The 18,894-nt window shown below is 38.4% G+C and overlaps 1 protein-coding gene across 3 annotated transcripts in view; it reads right to left on the bottom strand.

Annotated features, from left to right (window-relative positions):
• Window positions 1–18,894, bottom strand: part of MAP3K9 (mitogen-activated protein kinase kinase kinase 9) — a 62,525-nt gene that overhangs the window by 29,710 nt on the left and 13,921 nt on the right. For all 3 annotated transcript variants that reach the window (XM_037394268.1, XM_037394269.1, XM_037394270.1), the window contains one exon: window positions 4,226–4,406. In XM_037394268.1, coding sequence (XP_037250165.1) covers window positions 4,226–4,406 — 181 coding nt within the window. The remainder of the gene's footprint in view (window positions 1–4,225; window positions 4,407–18,894) is intronic.

The following is an 18,894-nucleotide window of genomic DNA, read 5'->3' as shown; positions in this document are numbered from 1 at the left end:
AACTACCAAAGAGTTGTGTTATTTCTTCACCACTACTGCTGGATAAAGCATGTATTTAATATTTTAGTAGTGGAATGGTTAGGAAAGGAGCATTGATGTGCTCAAAACATTTCTCCTGCATGGTAATTTTTAAAAAACAAAGGAATGGACAGATATGTGTTTCTTCTAACGTGACACTAGAAGTATATATTGCTGGGAAGGTCTCCTTGTTTGACAAAACTGAATGCCACCTCTCCCTCAAGTACTTAAATACTGCTTCCACAGAACTAGGGAAACACTGCTTTATGGCATTTGAACAATCATCCCAAGTGATTAAACAGCAAGAGAGGTGCTGAACAGACTGTTTTCACTTAACTCTCAAGCAGGGGACTGGAAATTACAAAGGAAAAAGCCAGAGACAGAAGAGATTTATACAAAAAAGGCATAGGAAGAAAGAATCAAGGGCCTCTCCTCATTCTCAACAGGGAGGAAGAAAAACTGAGCAGGTGCATTTATTTTTCCAGCATCCAGTAGTAATTCTTGGACTTAAATTGAAAAATGAACCATGTGATACAGATCAAGCATCCAAGTCAACTGACACCTGTATGAATAATTAACCATCTCCCAGTGATCCAGTAATCCCTCAAGCAATTTAACATCAGGTTCAACCCTACACACTGGATTTTCAGGGAGTGGGAGGCTGCAGTTCTGCAGGACTTCACACATGATTTTGCCACCTCCCTTGTCTGTGAACTTAAGACAAAACCCCCAGTAATTTCTTCTCACTGTTATTGTTTGATGGCATTTGTACCATAGGCTCCTCTTACATATCTTCCTAGCTTCAGTGCTCTCCGTGAGCACGGAACTATCAGCCCAACAAGGAGATTCCAGCAACAGAAAATAGAACATTACTTTTGTTAAAAAACTTCATTATAATTTAATGGCTATTAACAGTTAGCATTTTGCATGTTACCAGACTGGCAGTTTCACAGATGACATTTCCTTCTTATTTCAAGTTGCATACACAGAAGCTCCCACGTGAGCTTCTATCAATATTGCTAGTCTACATGCTTCATTACACCAATGCCTGCAAGCAGTCAGTTGTGATTGTAAGTGCTTGCCAACACCTGATTCAAATGAAATATTCTAATGACTCAAGTTCCTGTATCTACAACTGAATGCCTGAAACATCCTGATTTGCTAATCAGACTGTTTTAGGTAGTTCTGGTATTCCACTCCTAAATTAAAATTAAATTCCTTGTTATTTCACTGGTCTCAGAGTAGATCCATCTTAATAGCATCTAAACTGAGGAACACAGGGAACTCAGATGAAGATTGTACAGTGGCTTTAGATTCCACATACCAATCATACTGAAAACATGACTTTTAAGCAGCACAAGTCAAAAATGAAGCGTGCAGCAAACAAGAAATACATTTAAGCAGTTAAAATGACAGAGAAATTTGAATTATATGCCTACTAACATTAGCTTGCTGTACAGTACTGGATAAGCTGCCATATCTGTGCTTCAACTTCACCCCTGTAAATCCAAAGCAGATACATAACTGTCTTCTCAAACACATAAATAGACTTACAGGAACTGACATTTTTAAATAAAACTGTAGCTTCTTTGTCCTCTGTGCAATATAAGCCCAAGGTTTCTGCTGTATAACTAAAGCTTGCGTGTACAGCACAGCAAAATTCACAGCAACAAATTTTCACTAGCAAGATGTACTAAGTACTGTTAATATCAACAAGCTTTACAGTGGCCCAGACCATGATGATAGACACCAGTGTGTAGGAGCATCCCACAGCCTTGTAAGTTCTTTACCAACCCTCCTTTAGAGTGGGACAAAAAAAACCAGATTGAGTTTTTTAAATGGAGCTTGATATATGTTTTGAAAGGAATTGCATGAAGCAGCTGTTTATGATGAGATAACATTGACTCAGGAAATTTCAGTCCTGGTAAGCATCATCTTCACCTATTTGTGCAGCAAGAACACAAGCAGAACAAGATCCTTGCTAAAAGGCTGGGCAACAGTTCAGCCAGAAGTATTATTCTAATGAGCTTTAAAGAAAAGGTGTTGAAATAAAAGGGTTTGTGAATGTCAGATAATTTTTGTTGATGCCGCACAGACTAACTGGAAGGTTGTCAGGTAAAAACCAGCTCCCTCTACTCCAGTGATTAACCGTGAGGCTGAGTGGACAAGAGGTGGGGCCAAGTCTAACAGGATAAAAAAAGTTCACCCTGTTAAGAATTTCAAGTTGCATCCTTGAGTGGGGACAGGATTTATCACACGTGTCCATGATTGCTCTTGTAAAATCTAGTGCTTAAAATCATTGACACACTAGTAGTGACCACACTGGCAAGTATTTGTCCTCTGCATACATGCCTCAAACACCGTGTTCTTTTCAGTTTATTTAACTATGACTCAAGGTTTCGCCCAACAGAGAGAGGGCTTATGCAGAGAAGTGTAACAGCTCTTTTAATGCAGACGACTCTCTCTGTTTAAGGAAAAGCACTGAGAGGAACTCAACCAGTTTTCAAGGGAAACCCAGTAACTATAAAAAGAGAAAGTGATGAAAGAATTTTAAAATTAAAAATACAATATTCTAAAAAATTAACAAAAAATATAAGTTATTTACAATCCTTAAGTGCTGAAGTGATTCACAGTCCTTAAGTCAATGACCAAGCTGGTAGTTTTGCACAGGTATAGAGGCACTTGAGCTACTTTCATGAAAATCACTAACTGACCTGCAAAGTCTTACCTTTAAGATGAGGTCATACCAGTAGAGATCATCTACTGCTCTGTTCACAGTGTGCCTGGATTAGTAACGTTACAATCACAGGGAACTTTTTTCTCCCCTTTTCCCCCCCCTTCCCTTCTCCCTCTCCCCCAGGTTACCCTTAAAGGCCTTTCCTGGCACTGTTTCAGAGAAAAGTAAATCGAGATTTGAGCTTGACAAGCTGTGTACAAGCCAGTACTGTCATCATATGCACAAAAAAGGTGCAGAGCCTTGAGGTTTTCTTTTCTGCCAGATTTCACTCAGAATAAAAACCTTGCTCTTGCTCAGTTCATCTCAGATTAACTACAGAGGCTACCTCATTTAATTATAGAGTCAGAATTTTATCCACACCACTAGTGTGCCAAACACAAGTTCACAGACTTATCACAAGGCACAAATTACCTCTTCAGCAAAACTGGAGAAGCAAAATTAAAATCCCCACACCAAATCCCTGCCATAACAGGCAGACAATTCCACCAGCTGGGATATTTCTTTATCCTGACAGATTTCACAGCATGCACATACTTGTGTGGGAGCATTACTGGCCAGCAACAGAATCTTACTGCTCTAAAGACAAAGTCACCCTGACACTTCAATACCTCTCTCCCCACAGGAAAACCAAAATTCCACCTCCTTAATTTGTTTCAGTACTAATTCTATGTCACACAACACCCAGAAGAGTCACTGTCCTAGACCTGTTTACTGAATTCTGAATTTAATGATTCACTTAATGGTCATATTCAAACTCAATTTCTGGAAGTCTATAGGCTGCTCCTTACACTCCTCCACACCAAAGTAGCTCCCATTCTCAAAAATCCCTGTGCACGAATGGAAAAGACAACATATACATACAAATTACTACTTATGCTTTACATACTCAGATAGCCCTAGAAAAGAGATTTATTATTTTATGTGACAGACTAGAAGGGTGGAAAAAATTCGTAAGATTATCATGCAAGTGAAAAACATTGTATTCAGGCTGAAACTGCACAGGGAATTCGATTAGGTACGTTGTGTTTGTGTACTTATACATCAGTGACAGATTACTAGCAAAACATAAAATTATAAACCAGTAAAAAAGTAGCAATTTTAAATACTTCACAGATGTTTCATGGCCTTTGATCACGTCAGCCAATAGTCAAATAAGCACAAAAAGCTTGTAGATAAAGCAGAGGAAATTGGGAGTCTGAATCCTAGCATAATCTGAATGTCAATTTATAAAATTACAAAAATTTAAGAGGCATGCAGGAGCTGGTCCACCACTTGCTAAAGGAAAAAACTGTACATTAAATACAAAGCAGTCAGAGTCTGACAGATGGAGAGCTGGTGGATAAAGAAATATGTGTCTTAAGACCTGAATTTTAGTATTTGGTTCACCATTACTCATTCTTAAACATAAAAAGGTTTCCTGACAGGTCTAGTTATTCTTTAGTATCCAATCACTTAATGCCAAATCAATACCTCCACACATCGCTGCCTTTGGAGAACATGGAAGAGCGGATGACCTCAGGAGCCATCCAGGCATATGTCCCAGCTGCGCTCATTTTGGTAGTTTTATGCCATTCCCTGGCCAAGCCGAAATCCGTGATCTTCAATATCTTGTTGCTCAGATCTCCATTTTCCACCTTTTCGAGTATCAGTACTGGAGAGAAGGAAGGGAGGGGAGGGAGGGAGAATAAAAGATGTGCAGAGTAAAGCTAATACTTATGCAAAAAATATCCTCCAGAGGATCTCTCACATTTCAAGAGTCTCCCTGACTTTTATAGTTTTTCAACATACCACACTCTGTTACAAGTTATTTCAAGCTGATCCCTTCATCTGACAAGCGAACAGTTGTCTGGCAAGTAACTTCAATTAACCAAGATACCCAGCCCCAGAGAACAAACAGATAATTACATAATTATTTAATATAATGCCTTGTCTCATTCTGTGTAAGAATTCTCTGCTAAGAGGAAGTGAACCACTGTAACTTCTAGAAATCCAGATAAGGGAAAGATGTTTCCTAATTAATCCTCTCACAGCAAGCCAGAAAAAGTAACAGCATCTTTTTCTTGAATGCTTAGAGGACTTTTGTTGGTTGGTTTTTTTTGGTTTTTGTTTTTTTTTTTAAATCTAGATACACACACAGGCTGAATATACCTGGCTGGGAATGTGTCAGGAGTGGAAGCTCTATATAGACAGATGCTTTTTTTTTTAGTCACAATTAAAAAAAAAACTTATGATCAGTAATAACATGCCCAATTCAAGACTTCACATGCACCACATTATAGATTCCCTCCCCCCTCATTATGAAACTTTTTTTAATTAAGCTGCCGAAGCTTCTACCATGCTTCAGTGGCTAAGAAGTCTACTACACTCAAGAACTTTATAAAAATCTTGAAGCAGAACTCAAGAATGCTTTGGTATAAGGCACATATTCCTCTTTACCCTCAAAGCTGTACTGTCACACCACTGCAAAATGAGTGTAAATCAGAGGTCAGAAGCATCCACTGTGATTTAGCAGCACTTTATTATCCTCTTTATCTTAAGGTAAAGTGACCACACAAGTTGTGCCAGCAACATAACAAATTGTAAACAAAGCAACAGAATAAAATAGGCCACTAAACTTCCACAACTAACTTAACCATAAGCCTGTGAAATTATTTTCAGCCACTTTGTAAAGAGCCAAAGATAAAAATATTTTATCCAGTTATCCAATGACTTCACAACAGAAGGCATCAAGCCACTGATACACCCATACATGGAAGGGAAAAAAACCTTGTTTTCTAAGAACCTGTGTCTGTAAGAATATTAAAAACAGAGTAACTGCATAATGATGGTGTATGAACTGCAAAAAACCCAAAACCCACATCCAAACAATCATAGATCATAACAAAACCTATAAAAGGCAAAAGCATTGCAAAAATTACAGTACATATAAAAATAGTCTTCAAGACCATTTTTAGCAGCCTGAAAAGACTCAAGTATCACTCTGAAGTTAACACAGCTGTTTTGGGGAAAAATAAATTTAAAAAAATCTTACATTCATTCTTATACTTCCCTGCAATAACCAAAATGGGATTTCCCATGAAGTAAAAGCCAACACATCTACATGTTAAGGTACTGCATTTATTTTTATCAAACTGTCTTTTTTCTGAAAATTAAAAATAATCAGCTACCCTTTCTACAAGGCTTCAGAATTCACAAAATACTACTTCATTAGAGATTTCTGTGGGCCAACTCAAGTTATGAATGAACTAAAAGCTATGGTTAAGCCCTTAGTTCTTACTACTTTTGCAAAATTCCTTTCTGAATTGAATTCTTGAAAGCTCCGTTTTCATAACTGGGATAGAAGGAGGACTTTGAGGCCTATAGTTACTATTCTCTTCATTTGGGCAAAAGTATGTGTGTTTTTTATAGCCACACTTCAGGGTAAAGAAGAACCACCAAAAGAAACAAAGGTACAGAAGGCGGCCTCCTCTTCTAGTAAGTCTTAACTTTTTTCCTTCTTTCTAGCAGATGAAGAACTGCTAAGAGAAATTGCTAACAAGTCACTCATGGATTGCAAGACTGAAAAATTTCCTGGAATATACATACTAATCATCTTCTAGTATGTACCTACTCTGCCTCTAGAGCTGGCAGAATAATAAAATCTAATTTTAAATGCAGTAATATATAGATTATATAGATATACAGTGAAGTTGTAAAGTAAAACTTAAGAAAGCATGGGTTTGGGTTTTCTTTTGCTTCATAAGCACAAGGAGCAACATGCAAATTTGTAGTTCACAAGGTAGAAGACATTCTGTGTGAATGAGCTCAATAGCAGAACAGAGCACCAGATATCACAGCTGGGTTGTACATACCTTCCTTGCAAGAGGTTATTTAAATCTAATTACCTTCATTTGTATTAAGTTCTAACAAAATAATTAGTACTTACACAGATCTTTGGAATCCATGAACTTAGCCTACATCTGACAAAAGAACAAGCAAGACAAATTACCATGACAAAAGATTACAGAGAAGGACAATGGAAGAGCTGGATTTATTTGCAAGCCCTTGATTCCTTAGTTACATCCTTGGTGCCCCTATTTCCTTGTAATAACTGCTTAGGATAATAATCCTGCAACCCAAAAATATAAAAATTAATGTTAATTATCGTATCTCTCTTCAGCATTTGTTTCAGTTCTCCTTGTCGTGGTCAGTATCAGTTGGCTCACTTGTAACTGCTAAGAGTCTCCCTAGGCCTTCCGTCAGATTTTCAAACCAAAACCCTTGATTCTCCCTCTTGTGTTTGCTTGAATTCCAACAAAGAATCTGGTAAATAGGTTAAATATTAATTCCTTTCAGTTTCCTCCTTAAAAATCTCTCTTATGGAGTACACAAGCCAGGTTGCTAGGACACTGCAAATGCATTTTATTCATGCTAATCAATATGGTCTCATTTGCTTGTGAGATTTATCTAGAACCAGTTATTGCCTCTTGCTTAACACTCTTGAGTGCAAGTTCTTTTCTGCAACTGCTATTTCTTCTGCACTCGTATTAGCCTACCACAATACAAAACACAAATAAGCAACATACTTCCTACACTCAGAGTTAGCATACTTTTCCACCTTTGAATAGATTTGATCACTCAGGACAGAGCTAACGGTGGCCAGATGATCAACCTAACAAAAAATTCAGACACAAATATAAAGCACCTACACCAAAAACACAGCTAATGTACCAAGTCAGTAAATCTCATTCGTCTGTTGATTTAAAAGATCTGCATGAGATAAAGAGGTTTTTAAAAAGTTAGAAAATTGATTTGAAAATCTTTCACATTCCCAGCCTTAAAGAGTGAAATTGTTTGGCAGCAAAGATACTAGGCCTAGTTTTCAGGCGAGGGAAGAATGAGAGCCGAATCAGCAGGAACACACAGAACATGTCAGCTTTAGTGACAGATCACCATTGGTCTGTCCAGCTAGGCCCATGCAAGAGATCTCTTCCTCTGTGCATGCACAGAGCCAGTCAAGTTACAGATTAAGGATGCCATCTACTACTGCTCTTACCTGCTCAAAACCTTTTTCTTCTGATCTTAAGCAGCACTGGTAGGAGCCAACTGGCAGTGTGCAAAAGGGACCAGTGAAGCAAACCAGGTATTATAAGCACATTCAGACAGCTTTGAGGATCCAACTGCTACAGCAAAACAACTTAATATAGCAAATTACCATGTTCTTTGCATACTGCAAGCGCAAAAACTAAAGCATAGTGGCTTAAACTAGCATTAAAAATTCCTAGCAACTTTAGGTGAAGGGTATCATGAACACGTGTGCTTACAGAAGTAATAATCCAGAAGTGCTCACATATATGTTCATATATTCCTGAAAGTTTTGGAATGTGTCCTCTGCAAAATAAGCATTTGACAATGAGAAATTAATTACAGCTCAGATTAATTCTGTCCACCAAGACAGCTCTTCCGTATCTTGTGTCCCAGCTGAGACAAGAAGAAAGGCATATGATCCAAACAGTCTTTGGTATCTCCCAAGCAAGCCCTTCCCTGATTCAGGGAGTCACCCAGATACAGGTTCAAATGATTTAGATGTGTAATTTCAACCACTAAGAAATTAAGAACTTTATTACCACAAGGACTCAAGAAACATTACTGGTAATGACCTGACTCCACTGTTTAATTTCTTGAGAGCCAGGCAGACTGGAAGTGCTGAAAGACAACAGTTAATCCAGACATACTAGATCTGAGCTTAGTGAGATACAAAGGTAAAAATGAATCACTGGGCCTCCTCTTAACTAGGTTACAATGAAACCCACTCTTTTTCCTTTGAAATGAAGATTTCTACTAAGGTTCCTCCACATTCTTTGAGAAAAGCTTTGGTGCCTTGCAAGAAGCATCAAAGATATTTTCATATCAGACCCACGTGAGAAGGTTCCCTGAAGTACAGAGAAAGAAGCAGGCACTATACAAACAAAAGGGTAGGTTAGGTAACCAAAGGCAATAAGCCAGTTACCGGTTTCATGACAAGACAGACTATTAGAATAGCATAAGGCAGAATTCAAAGATCATTTAACAAGACTCAGTCTGGCGCAGTCCCTTGTCATACTGTCTGACATTGCAGCAAATAAATGAACAACTGTGTATAGCTAGCAATGAAAAAACCTGTCATTATATTTTCAATACTTTTTAACACAGGTTTCCGTGTGATAATTTCACTTCTGCTCAGGACAAAACAAGTTGCAGTAACAAAGAGGAAAGGCAGCACTATGTGGCTGGCTTTTATCATGTACAGCATTTTCAGTTGTCTCCAAGTAGTTCAGTGCTATAGGTGGCAGTTGGTAGCCTACTCTCTGAAGATCTAGGATACCCTGTGCTTGGGACTTTGATACTTCATGGACAATTATCGTCATGGTCACAGTACCAACTGCAGCACCCAGGCCTGTAAGACCATCCCAGCTTCTAAGCAGCTTTTCTTAATTGTGTCCTTTCATTTGTCTTTGTTGCCATGAGTGAACTCAGCAATCAAGAACCATATTATCAGAGAATCATCCTTAGTCAACAAGTCCTGGTATTTACCCCACCAGATTCACAGTAATGTAGAAGAGTATAATTTCCACAAGAACAAGTCCAGTTGCTTATGATATGATTTGATTTAGTAGTTTTGACTACTGAAGCAATAGTTAAGAGGCCAGAACCAAAGCAAATTGATAAAGTTTACAATGAGCATCTTCTGCACACCATTGAATGCTAGCTATTAACCAGATCTCTCACCAGGTCTAATACTCCTCAGTTAGTAGGCAACACCAAATACTGAAACAGAAGCGTCATTAGACTTCCCTGATACAACTGGAGTTTCTCACTCTTCAGTCTCAGCCTGCACAGAGTGATGGGGAGTTAACTCAAGACAACGCTGGTACCATTTAAAGATAGTTTCTTAGTTAATAGGTGGGGCAGGGGAGGGGGAAAACTGATGACATACCAAAGATCCTTTTATCCTTGTTTGTGATTTGAGCTAGCAGCTTTTCTAGCAGAGCTGAAAGAAATCAAATTCTTGAGGTCAGGTGAAGGCAGTTTACCTTCTCCAGTTTAAGTATCATTCTGTATGTGTATTAATAGCTAGCAGGCTTTTGACAGAATCCGATGCCAGTCTAAGAGTAATCAAGTCTTTAGAAGTACACAGATCCCGTAACAGATCCCAAAGTGGATGATTCTCTGTTTCATGAGTCACAGTTGTATATCAGTGACATCAAGAATGAGGGTGGTTTTTTTTCTAGAGGCAGGGCCAGTTCAGATGTTTTTGTTGTTTAAACAAAGATTTGTACTGGAAATAGACCTCAAAGAAAGAAACCCACTGAAGTATGACTGACAGAATGGTATCTTACACTGAGTCAGTTCTTCCTCCTGATCCACCCCATTCCACATTACTATGCTTTACTAGAAAGAAAAACCATCAGTCTTAGGATTCAAAGCAACACAAAAAGCAACTTGATTAAGATTTCTAAGACAATTATATCCCTCAGCCTTTGTGTAGTTGCAACTACTGGATCTTCAGTTCTGTCTTGTCATCACAAGTCATTATGGAGATGCCTGCTCTGTGGGGCACTAGACAGTGTAAGATCATTTAACAGAAGGACAGAGTTAAGGCTGCTGTTGGCCTAATGAGACCTTTAAGGTCAGTTCCAAAGGTGTAGCTTCATATTAGAACACTGAACTTTCACTGCAACTCATGAAAGTGCAGTAATATGTTTAAGATTGGGACTATATGTATCTAGGACTATTCTCTATCCTTTCAGAAGGAGAAACTGCTGCAGTGAAAACACTGAAACCTGCAGCTTTAAAACTTTGTTAATGCAGACATCCTGTACTAGTACCTAAGACCACTGGTTAGTTTTAAGTAGCCAAAAAGAAGATCAAATGAATTCTGAAGGAATACAGACTGGAGTTTAAAAAAAAAAAAATGAACAGATTAAATGCTAGCCAAGTTTCAACTCTGCCAAAAACTATAAAATAAAACTACAGAAGGGCTGCCCTGAAGGCAAGTGATAGACCTTGCATGCATGAAACAGATGCACACATACCACAGCCTCACATGTTCAAAAAGTCAATTTCATTCCCTATCCCTCCTCCATTCTCATGGATCTTTACAGTGAAAGCTGGCTTGGATGAAACAAGCTCACAGCATCTCAGAAGGCAGTCTTCCCAGGCTCCAAACAGTCAAAAAAGACAAAGCCTGTCCAGAAGGGGATTCCAAGCATAAGTCTAATATACATGCTCTGAATTGCTCCCTACAGGAGCTTCTCTTGACTAGAAGCACATCTGTGATAAGTGCCCAAACTTAAACCACACGAATCTCTGTGGTCTGATATAAGTAAGCAATTTCAATTAGAGAAGTTCCCTAACACACCAGATGTTAGAGCCATCTGTTGAAAACCAATTTACCTATAGTTGCAAGATTATCTCAGTGTTCCGAACTTCTTTAAAATTAAGTTTCCAGAAATATATTGTTCTATTAGTAGGACAGCTAATGTAAATCAAACTGGTACTTCTGTTAAATCAGTCTTAAATAAAACTGTCTCTTGGCCCACAAAGGCGGCTGGAGGTCAAAATTCATTGCATCTTGCACCACTCACCTTAATGATCACTGAATCAACTGAAAAGTCAATAGCAAACATCTTTGTCAAACACACAAAGCCTTGCTGCAAGAAGGACCTAATTTCCAGATATTAAACAGCTGTATTTTCATTACTTATTCATTTACCAGAAAAACGTAAGATCAGATACACAAATACACCATGACAAGGTAAAGATGGGGTATAAAAATGTATGTTCTTTGATCTACTTGTACCTACGTTTTAATAAACTCTAGGAGGGCTAGGTCAACCACATCTAATACATCAGTATCACTCCCGCTTCTTAGCCATTGCAGTAAGAAGTTTAAAACTGCTGAGCAAACTCTGTTTTGGGAATATTGCCAACTTTATTATACTGCTCCAATGCAAATAACGGCATTGTTGATATCTTTTTCATTCTGCTTAACCAAACATTTCTATTACATGGGTTTTCTTCTTTCCAATTATGCTAGAAGCACTGATCGGTCTGAGTGTCTGTCTTTCTGCCAGAATATACCCATTTCTACCCCTTTCCTTTAATTTTCTTCTCCTCAAACCCATCTATTCTTCTTCCAAACACGTCCTTTATCCTACATAAACAGATAAAACACCCGCACTGAATCTTTCAATCTGATTACTAAAACAAACATGATAAAGCTTTACTTGGGTTTTAAGTTGGTCACTTCATAAAACCACAGGAATACACCTCCTACTTTTTACCCAGCATCATACTGCCTCCAGTATGCATGAAAAGATAGTTTGAAGAGAACTTTCACAGAAGGGAAGTTTTCACAAGGGAAATTAACAAAAATTAACAGCAGCTGTTTTAATCCTCTGTTCTGCTCACATTATACCAGCAGAACTAGAAAACACGTTATAATCTCCTCTCACAAACAAAAAATTCTCATGGAAGGCAGTAACACTGTCAGATTTTTTGCTTGTTTCTTTTAGGAGGGTTATTTTAGTTTTCAGCTACACTTTTGGACAGTTAGGACAGCATTCTTAGTCTTCAGTGGGCCAAAGCAGAGGGAAAGAACAAGCACAGGAAAATAAACACTTTAACCCATGCTGATCCAGTTGCTAGTAATGTCAAAGAACTGGTAGGAAGTGGCTCCTCACTTCACCTCACTGTCAAAATTACGTGACAAGGCAGAAAAATACAGTCATATAATTACATTTTGCTGGTTTCTCAGCCTAGAGAAAGGATTAGGTTTATCTGCATCGTGTAGTGCTGAACAGAATACTCCTTTGCTTTGCCCATGCTAAAAGCCGACTCATCACTTCAGAAGCAGAACAACATTCAGGGAGGAACTACTACAGCGTGATCACCCACAGCAAAAACAGCCCATCTTTATATATGAAGCTAGAGAAGAGGGGCTGCTGTCTACTGCACAAAATAGTATGAATAGCCACGCATACCTGAATTTTCTGGCTGTACTGGCTTCAGCTACTTCAACTAGTCTGTTGTTGTATTCCCAATTTATTTAGCACACGGCACACAAAGAAAATAAAAAACTTCCTGACTTGAGAGGCAAAAATTGCTGACAATACCAAAGAAAGCAAGATTACCTTGCAATATAATCACAATAATTAACCACCAACCTGCCCATTGCCCCCATATTTCATAACAACAGCTGTATCAGCAACTTCATACACCCTTTCCCAGTATTAAGACAGACAAAAGAAATTGCAAAAAAATACAAGACAGTCTCTTGTATGGGCCAGCTTACAGTTCACACCAAGTCATTCACCTGTGCATGATGCTGCTCTCAGTAAGCCTGGCACACAAGAACAGAAATCTATTAGCTAATGAACATAATGCCTGATGGAAATGGTTACTATCATTAAGTGATGGGAGAAATAAAAAAGTAGTAAGACAGGGACTGAGTATAATGAGAATTGAAAGCATAGAGGAAGAAATACAGAAGGGAGCGGGCTACAAGACAAGGATCCCTACTGTAGGTGAAAAAAACCCTGGATTTGTTGTCTGTGGTACACTGGGATGTATTTCTGATTTGATGGATAATTGCTGGCTTCACATTTAGCTTCCACATAACTTTTCCCCAACTGAAACAATATAGTCAGTATTTTAGTGCCAGGATACCTGCCATTCTTTTATTTAAATACTAACAGTTCTGGGCAGACCATGAAACAACAGGGTTACTACCTAGTGATAAAGCAACATTAACTCGTGTGTTCTATTATTAGATTTTGAAGCTTTATGAATGCTTCAATCAGCATGCTAGGGTGGAGCGTGGTGCTTTGAAACAGGTTGGGAGAATAATCTGAAGAAAGTATCAGAAGCTCATTTGCCAGAAACTTAAGAAAATCTTACTGTGAAGGTATTATCAAGTTAGCGTGAGCTCACATGGAGCTCACAGCCCTAGAGACAGAGGCAGGGGTGGAGGTCCCAGGTGAGGCCCTGACTGCAAAGTACCAAACAGACACAGCAACTTGGTGATGTAGAGTTGACAAGGCCTGAAAAACCCAAAGGTAGTGGAAATATTGAATACCTGTGTCAGTGCACTTCAGTAGTGCTGTTATAGTCTTCACCAACATTAGCACTGCTGTGAGTCAAACACTTTGCCATTCAAGATTCCAGGAATGAGAAGAGCAGTCATACCAAGACAAAGAAAAACTCCTGCAAAAAAATTTAGCCTGCAAGCATATCCCATTCATACCCATTTCCAAAAGTCCATACTCATTGTTTTGTGCTCTACTCTGTCTCCTCAGAGCCACATCAGCTGGTTACACAGTCCAAGAGCTACATGGCAGCCACAACAAGGGGTGAGTGAGAGTGATAAAAGGAAGGACTGTAAATAGGATAAATATGTCATCTTTGTTATTTTACTTGGTGTAGAAACATTTAATTCTAAAAATTATTTAGGTAGCCATCAAACTACCTCACAGACTTTGTAAAGTTTCTTCCCCAGTCTCCTATATTCTTATCTGGACTCTCAATTATATTTCTGCTTTAGTCCCAATGCTTTAAGGTATCTATTCTTATTTTGTTAGATTGAATAGAAGTGAGAGACCACTACTTAAGACCTCAAAGGCTGAAAAATTGCAAAGGAACTCAAACTCACATGGAATGACACCATTCTATTTAAGTTGTATTTTCTCTCCCAGAATAATACCATGCATATTTGCTGCAGGGGGATGTTCTTGCAGATCCCTCCAAAGCAACTCAATCACCTACAGATACAGCAGCCTAGTACCAATTTGTTTTCTCATAGGCCTTTACTCCTCTGTTACTGTACAATCACTGTTTTCAACAGCAGTAAGGTCAACAGGCAGCTACAAACAGGGGAACTAATGCTTACCCTGTTATAGCTGGAGTGTGAAAGACCATTGCTGTTGTTGAGTACTCACTGTGGGTGGAAATACTGGCCACATTTTATTTCTTTCTCCATCCTGCAAACAGAACAGCTTACTGTGGCTTCACTTACCAAAATGCAAAATGGCAAAAGTTTTGTCAGATCATGGATAAGCATCAGCCCATCCACTTCCTCCATTCAGATAATTCAAGTACTGTAAGGAGATGTATCAGATACAAAGTCCATCAAATCCCAGGTGCAAGAGCTTTACAGAAAGAAAAGAACAGAGTAAAACCTTTACAGAAAAGAATGTTTTTGCACTCAGAGACCCTTAAATGCAAAACATGAGCAGGGTTTCAGTTCTAAAAGCTGCAAGTCTCTTTCATGGTAGGATTCAAGAGCAATCCAGATCTGTTATGAGGAGGTACTACCATTAAACTTCTCCCTGCCAGCAATGCAGCAGAAGTCTAAGTGCAAGAGTTGAAGGAACCAGAATATTTCCAAACAATTCCAAATTTATAAAAAATTTGCTTTATACAACTTTCAGAAGTCAGCTAAAGGCTTACCGAAGCTGAAGGTGTGCCAGAGAGGAAAAAAGTCTGATTAATATCACAGGATCCAGACTCTCCCACCCACCCATGGCAGCACACATCGAAAACCAAGCCAATCTGTTACAGGAAACCTTGTCTTGAACAAAGAATCTCCTTACTCAACCTCGTATGTTTTCTAAGGGTTTGTTTTTTCAGACCACAGGACAAAGTTATCTGAGCTAGGGCAGCTTTGAAGGCACTTTCTGAAAACTTCTACTCCTAGTCCACGAACACTGAAATATTAACACTACAATTAAATTTTAATTTCTTCCCTGACCCCCTGGAATTTCACATCTGGGACAGCCAATTTCAGTTTACAGTATTTTTTTGTATCAAATCCCCACAATCTAGGTATAATCTTTGCTTTGTCCAAATTCATTTGACTGCCTTCTAGACCCATTTCCAGCCCAAACACTTTCAACTACTGAGAGGCTGTGAAATTAATGCAAATGTGGTTTTGTTTTTTTTTTTTAATGGAAACTAAAATGAAATAAATATCTTTCACCTCTTGCATAGGCTAATTACTACTTTTTATACTTGCTTTTATCTGACAAATTAACAAAAACTTCTACTGTACTCTGAAGAAACTCAGTGCATTCTGAAATCGTCAAGGTTCTTATTTAGAAGGTACTATAGTAATAGCAAGCATTAGCAAGTCCTATAGTTATTGAACAGTCCTCATTTGAAGGACAAAAGTATCCATACATCAAACAAAAATGCTCTTGCATAGAACATGGCTTCACTGAACTTATTATGATTGTTCCAATCCCATTTTCCCCTCCTATGAATCAGCAAAGCTTCCCAAGATACATTTCAGCTCAGATGGTCGTGGTGGGAAATACTGGTTTTAAGATACAAAGATAGCCTTAACGTACTGCTTCATGCTGCTGCATTGTCTGACAGTCATGACCTCAGAAAGCCAGAAAGTGGCTAGTAAGTCTGCAGTTTGCCTAACAAGTCAAAAAAGCAGTGTTATTGCTAAGGGGACAAGGGACTGAACTTGCCAGGCATTCCTTTTTTTAATTATTAAGGCCTATTGGCAGTATTCTGGCATGCTGCCTTGATGACAGAACTAAACTTTTGGGAAAGGATTTCAAAAACTCACTCCAAAATGAGACCTTGTATTGTAGCAGTTTGCCAAAATCTAATTTGCAATTTTTGCTCTACCTTCCATAGTCAGCCTGCACAGCTTTGCTTCACAAGTATCCAGATAATGAGCAATCTGCTCTTGATCCTGCATTCCAAGTACTTAAAGTGATTAACAGATCTGCACATGGACTGAGTCCGGGCTTTCCGCATGCAGCCTTTACCTACCTTCTGTTGGGTACTCTGCCGTTCATTTCGGTAGGACTGCATCTTTATTCTAATATTTGTTTGTGGTGCAGAAAGCTAAGTGTTGCATAAGATCCTGTAGAGCACAGAATTTAAGACTCACTCAAAATTTCACATCTTCGAAGGAAAAACAAAGAACACAAATATTGTCTTTAGTAATAAGCAAATATTTTCTCTTTCATTACTAACCATCCAGCTACAACACATTTAAAAAAATACATATACACCTTGGAAGCAAAACCTTTTTAATTACTGGGTACACGTGAGGGTTCAGCAAATCCATAAAGCTGGCCAACTGTCCTCTTCTATCAACCTAGAGGAGGTGATGGATGTGACAGCACAGCAGTTCTTGGATTTTAAGCCATGCAGTACAGTAACTCTAAAGAGCTAATGCATAATGGGGGAGGGGATAGGAAAGGCCTCCAGAGCTATGATATATTTAGAATCGATCCTTTCACCTAACCAAGCTGAAAAGAAGTCTTACCACTTTAGTGATCTGGTACAAAACACTTTGAATGTTACTAGAGAACAAACACTGGAGTCTCCTGGAAAAATGGGGCTGTTCAGCTCTGATTTCAGACTAAATTCTACCATACCAGGAACACCCTTCTAGCTCAAGCATGGGTTATTGCACTCTTCATAATCAGTTAAATGCTCTAAAGAAAAAATACAACTACATCTGTACCAACACAGCACTTTGCCAAATCATATCAGTTTGAAAACTTGCAACAAATCAAGAACTGCATTAGGCAACAACAAAAAAAGCAAAGGGAAGAGTAGAATCACATGAACGACATTCATTCATTGTCACTCAAAAGGCTGTCTGAAAAGAGATTTAATAATGATGCTGGTTTGGTGGGAGCCATTTCCAGGCAAATAGAAACATTAAATTCATGATGAAAGAAGTAGCACAGAACTGTTCTGCTTTAGCTTCAATTTAGACATCTCTATGAAACAGTCAATAACACCAAGTACTATTAATTCCTGGAGCAGGCTGGTACTCCGCAATCTAGAGAGTAAGGAAGACAAAAAATTCACAAGCAGTGGCACAAACCATACCAGAAGCTGGGCTTTTTGGTGGCTTGTTAGTGTTTTCTTTAAAAAAATCAGATATTATTTTAAAATCTCAAGAAAAGGGAGAGATGTATTCCCATTCATCAGAACAAGTGTTAAATGTCTCTAAGATGCACAATCAACACCAAGTTAGTTTCAGCTGACAATAGTGAAATTCAGACTTTGAGTACTGCAGTTTTACCTGAAGCTGAACAGAACAAGTTGCCAGCTGCTGAGAAAGACAGTAGTCCTGTACTGTTGCACACGGAAATCCATGCAAGATAACAGTTCATGCAGTAAAGCTATCAGAAAGCTGTTCATTTTTTATGTGTTAGATTTCTCTTAAGTATTCTGACCCAGCTTACTCCATCATCAAAGAGTGTAAGTGGTTACACAGTACCCTGATCAAGCATTAGGAGTATCCACCTGTTAGCAGATGATCATAACCATATTAAAGCCATACGCTGTGTGACTGATTACATGAAACAGAAAAAGCAAATCAATAAATCCAAGGGCAAGATTGAGAACAGGTCAACAAGCAGAGTTAGGCATATAGAGTTCTACTAATCAAAGTTACAGGATTTTTCTTATTTTCAGAATCCTTGAACAATGCAAAGTCAAAAGCAAATAAAGACTCTTCACTGTAATATCTTTTCCTAGGTCTATACTCAAAGAGGAGACAATAGGAAACCCTGGAATACTTTTGTGACAGGTGGACCATGTGGCCTGGTTCACATACACCCCACTGCCCTTACACATCTTTATAGCAATTATCCACACTAGCACTGAACTTCTTTTTAATACCCCAAGAACTCCCCTAGGAATCCCCAATTAAACATAGCAATTGTTGCAATAAGCAAAATCTTAGTGGCAGAAATACTTATCTGTTACTAGTAAATGGAGCTATTAGCACACTATCATTTGCTACCCATCTACACAGTAAGTCTATAATCAGCAAGGTTGAAGCCACACTCACATTTTAAGTGAGGGTTTCCAGTTGTAATACAAACAGCAAATCTTAACATTTCTCAACAGCCAAAGCAAATTCCAGAAGCCTGTTTGATGAAGCATCAGAGGAAGATGTAGAGCTAAGTAGGAGCTTGGCTTATAAGCTCTAAAAATCATCCAGGACTTAAGTAGTACAGCATTCAAAGTACAATACAGGATTTCAGAGATAATTTGGAATCTATTAGATAAAGTTTGGTGTTTTGGGAGGATACTTCTGCTTTTAATAAAAAAATGGTGTTACAAAAAAAAAATCC

The sequence above is a fragment of the Falco rusticolus genome, chromosome 7 (assembly GCF_015220075.1).
Source record: "Falco rusticolus isolate bFalRus1 chromosome 7, bFalRus1.pri, whole genome shotgun sequence".
Taxonomy (NCBI): Eukaryota; Metazoa; Chordata; class Aves; order Falconiformes; family Falconidae; genus Falco; species Falco rusticolus.
Note: the sequence above shows the minus strand (reverse complement) of the source record. Positions and strands in the feature narration are given on the sequence as shown.